The following is a 13521-nucleotide window of genomic DNA, read 5'->3' as shown; positions in this document are numbered from 1 at the left end:
GTGCCATACAATAAATAAATTGTACATTATTTATTTAGGTAGATTCCATTAAAGGACTTATGACTTAAAATCTCAAAGATTTTAAGATCCATTAAAATCCATTGTGTTTTTTGAAAACCAAAGTCATTGCACCCATTTAACAAGAAATTTTGGAGCACTTCATGCTTCATTCTGCTGACCAGCTTTTTGAAGATGATAATTTCAGTTTCCAGCAGGATTTGGCACCTACCCACACTGCCAAAAGCACCAAAACTTGGTTAAATGACCATGGTGTTGGTGTGCTTGACTGGCCAGTAAACTCACCAGACCTGAACCCCAGAGAGTATCTATGGGGTATTGTTAAGAGGAAAATGAGAAACAAGAGACCAAACAATGCAGATGAGCTGAAGGCCACTGTCAAAGAAAACTAGGCTTCCATACCACCTCAGCAGTGCCACAAACTGATCTTTGAGTACATGTACAGTAAATAAACATAATTTCCAGAAGGCCAACAATTCACTAAAAATGTTTTTATTTTTATTTTATTTTATTTTTATTTTTATTGGTCTTAGGAAGTATTCTTATTTGTTTAGATAGTGAATTGGTGGGTTTTTTGTTAAATGTGAGCCAAAATCATCACAATTAAAATAACCAAAGACTTAACTACTTCATTCTATGTGCATTTAACTTATTTAATACACGAGTTTCACAATTTGAGTTGAATTATAGAAATAAATGAATAAACTTGTCCATGACATTCTAATTTATTGAGATGCACCTGTAATTATGCACACATTAAAGGTGACTTAATTATTCAAATACTCTTCAGTATGTTTATATGTTAATATGAAACATTTAAATCTCTTTGTTTACCATTGTAGCATGTTTTTGTTTTGAATCAGACAGGAAATGAATGGACTGCTCCAGGCGAGTATTGGAAATTTGCATCCCAGATCTCCAAACCTGTCTTGTAAGAATTTTTATTTTATTTATTTATTTTTATTTTATTTATTTGTTTTCAAAAGCATATTTAAAAAAAGACTGTATCATGACATAATGCAGGGTCTCTCTCTTCCTTAGGTTAGTGAAAGACATGAAATATTTTTTTGAAATCCTCTTAAAACAGAATAGCGGAATGGATCATCTGGAAATAGCTGTATGTACTACATTATATGTGTGTGGTGGACAATTTAGTTTGTACAACGAGCCTAAAATGTACAATATGATTAATCTCATTAATTTCATTTTCTTTTCTTTTTTTCTGCAGTGGAGTTTAAACCGTGACAATAGCACTTTTTCTGTGATAACCTCCGAGTTTTTATCATTATATGAAGGTATGTTTGTCCCTAAATGACAAAATTATGAACCCATTAAGTGGAATGGCCAAAAGTTTGACAGAATGTTGTTTGATGTGATAATATGAAGGCATCTGCAAGACATGCATTTTCAACCATGAAGAAAACTGTGTTATATATAGTATATGCTTGCAACAGAAAACAGATTTAGGCTTAACAAGGAAAAGTTCTTGCCAGTGTTAATATATTCGCTATTGAAACACAAAGTGTGAGGTAGAGGCATGTCAGTATTGATTTTATGACCTTTACAGGACTTGTTGATAACATGTAGACTCATTACGTTTTGTCAGATGAATCTTCTCTACAAATGGGAGATATTGATCACATACCTCAAACAAAAGCAAGTTACGATAGGCTCCTTGAGCCCATGTCACCCCATCCTGCAGGAGACCCAATCAGAGAAGACCCACGAGATCACATCTATAAATGTAAGCATTATGGCAATCCTAAATCGAAAACTGAGGAATTATCTCGCCTGAATGACATTTTAAGCATTTAAACAGACCAAACATATTCTCTTTGTTTAAACAGACCAAATTCTAGATGAATCCTACCTGAAAGGCTTGTTTCCTGAATGCCATTACAATCCAAGTTACATACTCAATAAACAAATTGAAAGATATGAGGGTGTATATTTGGTGAGTTAAGCATTTTTAATCTCTCCATACACTAAGATTCTGACAAAACCGGCCCAAATAATAACTATGCAGGCAAATTTGATTTTGAAGGTTTCTAGTATACAATCACAGCCTTGAGAGGTGAAATAGCTAACATTAGCATGCTAATCAAAGAAATATCAAAGAGAGTGATTGCTTTACCATACTAACATTACAGCTAATGTTATGTTAATGTTAATGATTCCTACATGACAAAATAAGTTTTTATTTTTTATTTTATTTTTCTACTTGATTTACAGTCTAAATTCATTGTAAGTTGATTGTAAGACTGGCAACCACAAAATAAAACAAAAACAATACATCAATTTGCTATGAACTAAAAATTAACAACTTTAAAGCATTTTTTTTTATGTTACAGTATATAGTCTACATGTATTGATAGAAATATAACTATACAGGTATACATTTTAATTACAAGTATAGATTAGAAATAGTTAATATATTATGAACTAACATGACTTATCAAATAACAATAGTATATTCATAAAGTAACTTTAACCTAGATAAATAAACAGTGAAATTACTAAACCGTAAAGAGTTGATGAATATCTTTGGCTGTTTCTGTTCTTGTAGGTTCAGTTTTCGTCAGTGTATCCAAATGACTACACGAGGCAAACTACTGCAAACAATGATGAGATGTGCTTCTACAGACAAGATCCATCATTTCAGCCAGAGTATGATGCATACATTATTGCATTAATCTGAATATACACCTTTCCATTTTCTTGTTTCATAGTCTTTACATTATTTATTAAGTAAACTTTATCAGTTTCCTGTTTGCAACTAACTGCATTCTACTTTGGCATGTATTGTGTGTCTTCACTTTTTTAGTAAAGGACTTGCTTCTTATCTGACCGAGGTTGAAGACCCTGATGTAAAAATGCTAAATACAGGTAAAACACATATTCTAAAAGTAATCTTAAAAAATAAAGATTCCAAAAAACTAATTTAAAAGATTGACGTGGGGGAAAATTCACACACAATTCAGCACAATTTAAGATATTTTGGATGAAAACCGGGAGGCCTGTGACTGTCCCATAGACTGCCAAATAGGTCAAGGTCCGGAAAAGTATGAAAGACATCACAGTTGAACCACTGATGGCAGATGGACTATTCTGAGGATGTCTTTCATACTTTTCTGGACCTTGACAGTGTTACTTGGCAGTCTATGGGACAGTCACAGGCCTCCTGGTTTTCATCCTTCTTTGTTAAAACCTAGAATGCTTCAAAAAGAAACTTGTTTTTATATTTGTAGGCTCAATTTATATACTAAATATAGTGCCATTGTAATACTTGCTTAATTCAGGTCCTGAAGGTCCTTTCTGGCAGCGTGTCTATGACGTAAAACCCCTCAATGTTGCTTCAAAGCAAACCACCTCTGTGGGAAATTCCTGCAGAACAACTGGAAACATTGTGATGTCCCAAAGTCATGCCATGCCAATTGTTAGAGCCTTTTTAAATGCATTGCATTCAAGTGAAGAGACACGGTAAGCTTGTCCAGTGTTTACCTCTTTTAACCCTTCTCATTTAAAATTGCTTGTAAATAAATAGACAAATATATAGGGAAAAATTATGCGCTGAAAAAAGCTACTTTAGCCTCGAACAGTTGGTGAAACCTGAAGAAAAGAATGTAACATTTCTTTGAATATCAATATTTAAAATGTAAATAATTTGTAGATATTCTTCAATGCCTTAATTTGACATGATGCATCTTACCGCCAAATGGGGCAAGTTGTGTCACTTTTTAAAAATCATATTCGTATGGTTCCAGTATGCAACTTCAGTGATAGCTTAATCTAAAAGTATGTGTACACAATTATCTGATCAACATGCTCAGATGCACCCATGTAAATATTTTTTCAATAATGATGAATTTGTTTTTGTTCCAACATGACAATACAGAAACCAGTTTCTATAATATTTGTTTCCATCTTCACAGTGGCTACTCCCTGTTACGTGTTGTGAATGTTGTAAGGCGTGAAGACAAGGACGTGGGCAGCCGTTATCTGGTGGAACTTGAACTTGTGGGCCCACAAGGTCAGAAAGCTCTTGTTTCACATTATGTTTATGCACCGGCTGAGGATTCAAAAAAGCAAACAATTCTCTGCAGTCCAAAAGCCTTCAGCTGGAATCCATCTGCTACTGTTCATATTATCGTGGCAGGTAAAACTAATCAGATTTATCAGTATCTGTCTTTTAACTGTAAGTGCATGTAATATGTGTAACAAGGACACCTTAAAACAAAGTATTAATGTTACTGTCACATGTCAAAACACTTGTAGTTACGTTATAACTAAAGTGAAATTAGATGTAAATTGTGTTATTAAAAATGTTGAATATTTTCCTGATCAGAAACTTACATTGTAACCTGAATGCCCATTATTCAATTAAATGTAACAGTATTTTAATGTCTGATATTGTTGCACGTGTTCCTAAAACAAAATTATGAATGCAGTCTTCATTTATCTTCCAATAGTGAAAAATCAGGCCAGATGGATCATACAGTTTATCAGGGAAATGGAAAAAGTGTACAGAGCAACTGGGGACAAAAACTTTAATGTAATAATTATAGATTACGACAGCTCTGACATAGATATCGAGAAAAGACTCAAAAAGTCAACATTACCAAGGTAAAACACTTTGTTTTAAACTTATATATAAGTGTGTGTTAGTTAGTACACAATTCCTTTGCCTAATGATGTCACCATGCACAAATGCACAGCTACAAGTTTAAGAAGATGGATGGTAATTTTCAAAGATCAGGTGGCCTTCAAGCTGGAATAGATCTTGTTGAAGTAGGTAACCCCATTTTTACAATATAAGCTCTTCGTGTTACTGTATCATTTTTCTTGCTCTTTAGAGCTATTGTTTTGGATGAATGAATTGATGTATGGAAGATGTTGTAATTTTAGTTTTTCTTTCTCAGGATGAGCACAGTATTTTGTTCCTCTGTGACCTGCACCTCTACTATCCTGTAAATATAATAACCAGTATACGAAAACATTGTGTCGAAGGAAAGATGGTCTATGCTCCAGTTGTGATGAGACTGGATTGTGGTGCTTCCCCGATAGCCCCAGCTGGTACTGGTCTCCAATATGAATTACTGTTTTATTTGCTAAGATTTACAATTTCGCCAGGTAGATGAGGAAAATGGTTTAAAAATATAATCATACATACTAATCATAATTGTCATAATCTAAAACAATTACGCTTTTATCTTTTTCCTGCTTTACAGTCACTGGCTCATGCTTGGTACATGTTCAGATATGCCATGATAATAATGCAAATGTACTCCATAGGTTCTTGGGAGGTTTCTGGTTATGGTCTGATGGGAATCTACAAGTCAGACATGGACCGTATTGGTGGCATGAACACTAGAGAATTCAAAGACAAATGGGGCGGTGAAGACTGGGAGTTATTAGACAGGTAATGAAAGCCAGTCATCTTTATTTTCTAGTGTTTTGTTAGTCACATCAGTGCACATTTTTCTGCTAATTAAAAAACTTTTGCATTTAAAGAAATTTCTCTCTTCTGGAAAAAAAAAAAAAACAGTTTTGGGGGTGTTTTAAATAAAAAAAAACTACCACTAAAAATAATAATAATAACTACCTTTAAGTGTCAAAAAGAGTAAACAAAATTTACTGAGTGCATACCTGCATATATATAAATTTAATATTCTCTCTCTCTCTCTCTCTCTCTTTAGAGTACTAGGTAATGGGTTAGAGGTGGAACGACTCCACCTCAGAAATTTTTTTCACCATTTTCATTCTAAACGTGGAATGTGGGAAAACAACAATCAAGGCTAAAAGCAAATGCTCAATTTTTTATTTTTTTAAACCAGTGGAGCCTAAACCTTGCCACCACAGATAATCACTTTGGTCAATCTCACAACTCAATCACGCAATCATCGTCGTGGAAGTCGTGGCCTAATGGTTAGAGAGTCGGTCTCACAATCGAAGGGTTGTGAGTTCGAGTATCGGGCCGGCAGGAATTGTGGGTGGGGGGAGTGGATGTACAGTTCTCTCTCCACCTTCAATACCACGACTTAGGTGCCTTGAGCAATGCATCGAACCCCCAAATGCTCCCCGGGCGCCGCAGCATAAATGGCTGCCCACTGCTCCGGGTGTGTGTTCACAGTGTGTGTGTGTTCACTGCTCTGTATGTGTGCACTTTGGATGGGTTAAGTGCAGAGCACAAATTCTGAGTATGGGTCACAATACTTGGCTGAATGTCACGTCACTTTCTTTTCTTTTTCTTTTCTTCACTTTCTGATTGTGACAACCAGTATTGCTAGCTGTAAGGATATGCTACCAACATATTAAGGATGTGAATTAAGGTTAGAGGTTAGCATTTGTTTTAGCTTTGTGGAGACAATCAGCCATATTTACATTTCTCTGTATGCAAAACCAGTTTTATTGTGTTTTTAGAAAATGGCCTTGGGCACAGTTTTGCATAGAAACCAAGTGTTGATTTATTAAGAAAGAATATAATAAAAAACACTTCGTGTTGATAAAATTTTTTATTGTTTTTGAATGAAGTCTCTTATGCTCAACAAGGCTGTATTTATTTGATTAAAAATACAGTAACAACTGTAATATTGTAAAATAATAAAATTAAAAAGTTTTATATTTTAATATATTTCAAAACATCATTTATTCATGTGATGGCGAAGCTAAATTCAGATGCCATTGCTTCAGAGTCACAGGATTTTGTTTATTTAATGAATGAAGGTCCATGGTCTTTCATAGCTGTCATAAAAACCATCTTTGCTCCCTTCCGCCTTTGAGTTCATAGTGGAGGCTGTGCACTCAAATGTTCTTCAAGGCTGAGTGAGATTAGTTTCAAAGAACAAATGGTCTAAAGATATACTGCAAGCCACTTTAGACGATACCAACTTTAAATGTCACTACCCTCTCAACTTACTACTGAAGCCTGTATCTCACTTTCTCACTTAGCATATACAGTATGTGACCCTGGTCTTAAGTCACTGGGGTATATTTGTAGCAATAGCCAAAAAAAATAAATAAAAAATAAATAAACCATGTATGGGTCAAAATTATAAATTTTTCTTTTATGCCAAATGGTCTTGAGTAAAGGTCATGTTCCATGAAGATATTTTGTAAATTTCCCACCATAAATATATCAAAACGTAATTTTTGATTAGTAATATGCATTGCTAAGAACTTCATTTGGACAACTTTAAAGGTGATTTTCGACCAAATATTGTCCTATCCTATGAAACCATGCATCAATGATGTATAAACCTCAATTTCTAAAAATTTACACTTAAGACTTTCACTTATGGTTTTATATGACCAAAGTAAGCATTTCAATATCCAATCACAATTTAGTAGCACAAGCATTAGTCAATCAGCCAATAACAATAATTTTATTTCCATGTGATATACGGAAGACAAACTGTTTACATCTTAATGAAAAAATAATAATAATTATGTTGTCAAAAATAATATTTAAAATTGGTGTAAAAATAGGACAATATAAAAACATAACTTTTTCATCAAACTAATTATACTATACTGATAAGGTTGTAGTAACATTTTGCTGTAAATAGTTTCAAAAGATTTGGTGATGATGATGAATGTACATTATGCAGGTTATCACAATGCTACTTGAAAATATTTAAATAATTTTATTGTAAAATAAAAAACAATCTGCGACCATGATAAAAAAATAAATAAAATAAAGGCCTGATATATACAATTATTATTATTATTATTATTATTATTTAAAGTTTTATTTTATTTTCCTTATTTTGAAAAATAATTTTAAGTTAATATTTACAAGAATGTGTAATTAATATCAGCAAATTGAGTTCTGAATGGTTGCTAAGGAATTCTGTGAGGTTGCTAGGAACTAGGAAGTTCAAAGCAGTTTTTTGCTATTGTTTGTAAGGCATTAAAAGGCAGATTATGAATTATAATGATAAGTGATGACAGATGAAGTTGTGATAACCTTAAATAACCTTAAATCTGTAAATAAGGCTAAATGTTCTTAAATCATGATCAATTTGCTGGAGAGGGGTTTTTTTTTTTTTTTTCATTGCTTGTTTGCATTAAGCATAAACCTCGCTATTTACATAGACAAATGCACCTGGAGTTTCAGTGATCCCCTGCATCTTATAGTGTGAATGACCCATCTAGGTGACAACAGGAAAGCTCTGTCGCCCTGCACGCTTTGAGATCACAATGACTTGAACTTTTTAATATTCATCTCTTAAGGTTAAGTTAGATTAGATACGGGATACAACAGGACTACAAAAACAAGATGAACAGTGCTGAACTGAAACAGCCTGCTTAACCAGTTTATTTACTGCTGTCATCATGGTAAATGGCCCATCCCTTAACCTTCTTGCTTAGCTTGTCATCTCAGATTCACCAATGTGATAACAATTTGAGCCACAACATAAGAATGGATAATGAATCATCTTGTAAAAGCAATTAATAATTATTCATCTTTAAATTACAAATGTTTGTCATTTATCATGAAGAGACACATGTAAAACATGTTAAAATATTAGTTATAACATTATTCTATTGTGCTTGCATTTATGTGCTATTCGATGCAGTTAAAATCTTTGAAACTAACAATTTCACACAGAACTGTTATTTATTTCTCTCTTTATATATATAATAAAATATACATGTATTTCATCGGTTCTTCAGGTGCATAAATTATGTGAATACTAAAAGAATAAAAAAAAGTCATTTTCTGCTTAATAATGTAATTTTAATGCCAATTTAAGACTTCATTGTAGCACACAAAAACATACATATATCCCAGTCAAACACATGGCATCTGAGTCTTTTTTTACTATTTTTATTATTTTATACATTTATAATGAAATAAAATGACCGCAGACGTCTCAAAAACATGCAACATTATTAAGGCCTATTTTATGTCTTTGTCTACACTTTAATAATTCAAATATTATTGGGGGGGGGAATTATCGTTCATATATTATTGTTCCACAGAAGGAAAATATATTTTGGCTAGGGGCTGTCATGCTCCAAATATGAAAAAAAAAATAATAATAATAATAAATAAATAAATAAATAAAGAAACACATGGTACTGCAAGTTTAGAAGCTTAGTTCAGCCATTCTGTGTTTTCCAAAACCATAGTTCCAACACAAATTTGTATTACACAAGTTGTGTGGTCCAAATTATAATTCTCAATCTGTGATTATATGTAATTTATTATTAGTATGACATCTGCAATTTGGACAATGTGCAGTCCCTCCAGAAAAACGCAGATTTTTTTTGTGATTGTTGCGGGCAAAAATCCTTGATTTTGCGGCAGGTTTTCTTAAAAAATGCGATGGAATATGCAGGATATTTTTGCAATTTAATGCGATGAAATTGCGGGAACTTGCAAAAACTGCGGTTCGATGAAAAAGAGAAAAAAAGGTGATCCCCCCCAACACCCTGTTCTCACTAGGCTACTGCCTTACTTTAAAGAGTCATTTCTTATGACTTCCTATGATAAGCAAGCATACTAAATCACATAATATTTAAGTTCTCATTCTGTTTTATTTCAGACCTTAATTAACACATGGCTCAAACTTACAAAACATTGAGTCAAACAAGTTCTCTAGCTTTACAAAAGGAATATTCAACAACTTCTGTAAAAATGAATAAATAAAAAATAAAAAAATGCTGTTTTACAGGAATTGCAAAGTGCAATCTCTTACTGCAACGTAAATTATTTTACATACTACTAATTTACTTACAACTGTAAGGTTTTGGTACTATTCTGTAACAAAAAAGCGCAATCTTACGACTGTAGAGGTGCATCAACTTCTGAATGAAACTACAAGAGTCCACTGTGAAAATGAAAACTAACTTCGTAGCCTCTAACACTGGCCTATCATTCGCCATCCTCATCCTCATCCCTCTCTCAAAATAATTTGCCCCCAGTGTCATGTAACACACAGGGTAACTGCTTTGCGCAGCCTTTTGTGCTTATTTTTGTTGGCAAATGAGAATGATTTGCGTGCTTCACCCTGGTTTCACCGCGGGGTTCGCAGATGATGTTCATGCATAATCCTGTTTTTCTGGAGGGACTGAATGTGAACATACTCAATCCTGAGCCTTAAGCAATTTAATCAGTTTGATCAATTGCAAGTAGTTCCCAACATCTTGATTAGCTTGTTTAGCCAGTTTGGCCTTCCTTGGTTTGGAGTTGCAGAGACCAGCCTTACGCATTACGTAATCAGGTGGAGGCATTCTAGATCAGCAACTCTTATAGTTCAAATTGTTTTCAAGAACCTAGGCATACAAAGCGGGTGCGGTTTTTGATGACTATACAAAAATGCTAATAAATCAAGAAAAAGTCAGAGGTGTCCCTCAGGTCCATAGCTGGGGTTTGCTGGGCCCAGATGAAGGTTGTACCTGTGGGCCCTGTTTGAAATTGTTTAAATTGTATGTTCATTCTATTTATTTATTTGTGCTATTTACATTTACTATTTACTATTTAAATGTAAAATAGATATGTAATGGATTACAATCAACTAAAACTTCAGACAACTATTAGTCTGACAATATTAACACAACTATCAATACTTTGTTGAACAATTACCAAGAAATGCTTCATTTTGTTCAGACTGTGGTGTGAAAAGATTGCATTAACAATTCAGGAAAAACATGAGCACAACATGGTGCTTTATATATGTATATATATATATATATATATATATATATATATATATATATATATATATATTGATAGATTAGCCGATAGCCTGTTGATTCTCACTGGTGCAGAACCTAGGTATTATTATTGACCAACATTTAAAATTTGGCTTTGACCAGGCTTTGTTGGTCCCTACCCCAATATCTCTTATCTTTTTCTTTTATGTGCAGGGAAAAACTGCTCTCACCCAAAACTTCTCTTGACTGAAGCTTTGACATAATCTTATCAGTGGACAAACAACACTAAATAAGACTGACAAAAAGCTTGTTACTGACACAAACACAGAGCGCTTTCTGAATGACAGAAGGCTGATGGCGGCTTCACAGCACGTACTTTAAAGCTTCCTGGTCGCTACGTCACCCCGCCCATGATGTTTCGCCAATCCATTAGACACATGTGGTTCAGAGCAAGTCATGCTGAAGGGCGTTCACAAAATGTCCTCCGATGCAGCTCGAGTTCTTGAAGGTGAACTTAGATACTCTGATTACCCTTTGGTTGACTACTAGTTCTTAAAACACTGTCTTAATATCAAGGATCATTTTATGCAACTGGCTCCAGGTCTCCTTCCCTGCGTTAGCATTAGCCATTATGCTTTTTTGGCTAAAGGTTGCAAGCTTAGCTTCCAGTGGCTTTTGCTAAACTTTACAGGACAGTAGTGTACAGGATTTAGACAAATTGGTCCAATATGGTAGAATAAATCGAAATAAACCGGAAGTAGGTGGAGTTTGAACCGAAACTTCGTACATTTATAGTTGCTAAGACCGTTAAGGTTTAGACCCTTTGTTTTTTTTTCATAGTTATCACTGAACAAATATGCTGTGTTTAACTAAAAAAAAGTAATGATTATAACATTTATTTTAATATCTTCTAACAGTCAAAGCTGATACCCTTGTATAGACAAAGTTTCGAGTGCGAGTCCGAGTCTCATTTTGGGGACCTTTCGTAAATATTTAAAAATCTTCTGATTAAAACAGTAAAGTTCCTATGCAGTTCAGAAATATGAAAATCGATTTAAGTAATTTACAGGAAATGCTTGGAAAAAGGCAAGTGCAACACTGCTATTTCATTTATGCTTATTTCATTTATAAAATTTACACATTTACTTTACACACTTGCTACTACATTGAAATATTAGAGGTTTATGAAAATCAACATGATTTACTTTGGCTCACCGGTTCCTCCACAGTTTAAAATAAGTAGGCTAGGTCTAGAAAAGTATAGAAAAAATTGAGAACAGAGTATGGAAAAATATTTGTGCTTTGACTATTTGTCCTATTCAGTGTTCTAAAGTATAAAATTATTAGTAATTAGTATTATTAGTATAAAATTATAAGTATAATTTCTAAAAATAAATTGATCATACAAATAGAGTGTCACGGAACGCACACAAACAGGTAGATCCAAATGCAGTGTTAATTAGGGTAATCCAAAATCAATAATCCAGTCAGGCAAAGGTCAAAATCCAGGTAAGCAGTCAAAAACAAGAAATAAGAACATACGCCAGGGAACACAAAACTACAGGGTGACATAACACAAGGACTCCATGACAATGACAGGAAAAAACCGGGTATATATAGACAGGTGCAAACAATGTGAGTGGGAACAGCTGTGTGCAATGAACAGTGATTAGTCCAGATAAAGGCTTGTATGAAAAGCAGTTACTGAAGTGGGGTGACGATATGGGGAAGTGAGACCTCTAGTGGACACCCAGGGATACACAACCCAGACACAGTGACATAGAGAGCTTTTATGACAAACGTTAAGTAATCGTCTGAACACGACTGAATTAATTCAAGGCGCACTTTTCATTACGCATAAACCTTTAAGCAGTCTTAAGTCTTTTTTAAACTTCACTAAACAAATGTGCCTGTGCCACGCAGCAAAAGATAAAGAAGCAAACATGTATGTGTGACATCCTAAAATGTCAATTTTGTGGTTCTGATTGAAATCATTTTCTTTCCTTTAATTTGCTCATTTTAATAGAGCATTGTGTTGGGTCTGTGAGATCGGTACTTTTATTTTAAAAAGTGAAACGAGGACTGGGACTTTTATTCTAAAAAGTGAACTGATACAGGAGCTGTATTGCGCAGGCGCACTCACAGTTGCTGGAGATTATGTGCGACGCATACACGTTTGCTCCTGTCTCTTCAATTTTTCCTGTTTTCACAGGACTTTCTAATCTGTAAACAAGGCTTTCTTCACGGGGCCTGTAACAGATTTGTGGGGGCTCGTCCGGGATCGACTCCTGATGCCCAGAGAAGTCGATCCATAAAAACTGATCCTGAGGACCAACATAACGTGGGCGCTGATGTGGTGATCCAAAAGACAAGGGCACGTCAGTGAGAAAGGGGGTTCCGAGAGCTGGATACTGTGAGAGTGGCTTGAGGGGCTGTGGAAAAGAGGTCATCATGGCTGATCGGGTACGCAAGGGCCTGGTGTGGGACATCAGGAAAAGGCTGCTCAACCTGTCAGCTGTTGAACTGTTTCAAGTTGCCAAAAGCATCGGTCCAGTACCAGGAAGGGACTTATCTGAACTTGACGTGGAAGACCAAGAGGGCTCTCTTGAATACATCAATGCTTTCATGTACAGCACCAACCTGTTAGAATCGGAGGACAGAGGTATGACTGAACTTTTGGTTTTGCAAGGGACTGTGGAGGCTGTTAGACAAGAGCATGGTGCTCCAGTGTCTGATCATCATCATGGTGAGGTTGAGAGTAATGTCGATGTTGATGTTAATGTAAACCCTGCACCCACTTTATATACACGCACCTCTACAGGCCACATGATCACTGCAGAC

At 34.6% G+C, this 13521-nt stretch overlaps 1 protein-coding gene across 1 annotated transcript in view; it reads left to right on the top strand.

Annotated features, from left to right (window-relative positions):
• The window catches only part of LOC132105919 (beta-1,4-N-acetylgalactosaminyltransferase 3-like), a 90314-nt gene that overhangs the window by 3978 nt on the left and 72815 nt on the right, over window positions 1-13521 (top strand). The window contains exons 7-20 of the mRNA XM_059511459.1: window positions 882-949; window positions 1060-1135; window positions 1247-1313; window positions 1625-1762; window positions 1866-1972; window positions 2585-2685; window positions 2843-2904; window positions 3318-3498; window positions 3951-4174; window positions 4488-4641; window positions 4734-4806; window positions 4938-5091; window positions 5311-5437; window positions 5715-5932. Coding sequence (XP_059367442.1) covers window positions 882-949; window positions 1060-1135; window positions 1247-1313; window positions 1625-1762; window positions 1866-1972; window positions 2585-2685; window positions 2843-2904; window positions 3318-3498; window positions 3951-4174; window positions 4488-4641; window positions 4734-4806; window positions 4938-5091; window positions 5311-5437; window positions 5715-5817 — 1635 coding nt within the window. The 3' untranslated portion in view covers window positions 5818-5932. The remainder of the gene's footprint in view (window positions 1-881; window positions 950-1059; window positions 1136-1246; window positions 1314-1624; window positions 1763-1865; window positions 1973-2584; window positions 2686-2842; window positions 2905-3317; window positions 3499-3950; window positions 4175-4487; window positions 4642-4733; window positions 4807-4937; window positions 5092-5310; window positions 5438-5714; window positions 5933-13521) is intronic.

The sequence above is a fragment of the Carassius carassius genome, chromosome 26 (genome assembly GCF_963082965.1).
Source record: "Carassius carassius chromosome 26, fCarCar2.1, whole genome shotgun sequence".
NCBI classification, from domain to species: domain Eukaryota; kingdom Metazoa; phylum Chordata; class Actinopteri; order Cypriniformes; family Cyprinidae; genus Carassius; species Carassius carassius.
The sequence above is the reverse complement of the archived record's forward strand: the minus strand, read 5'-3'. Positions and strand labels throughout refer to the sequence as shown.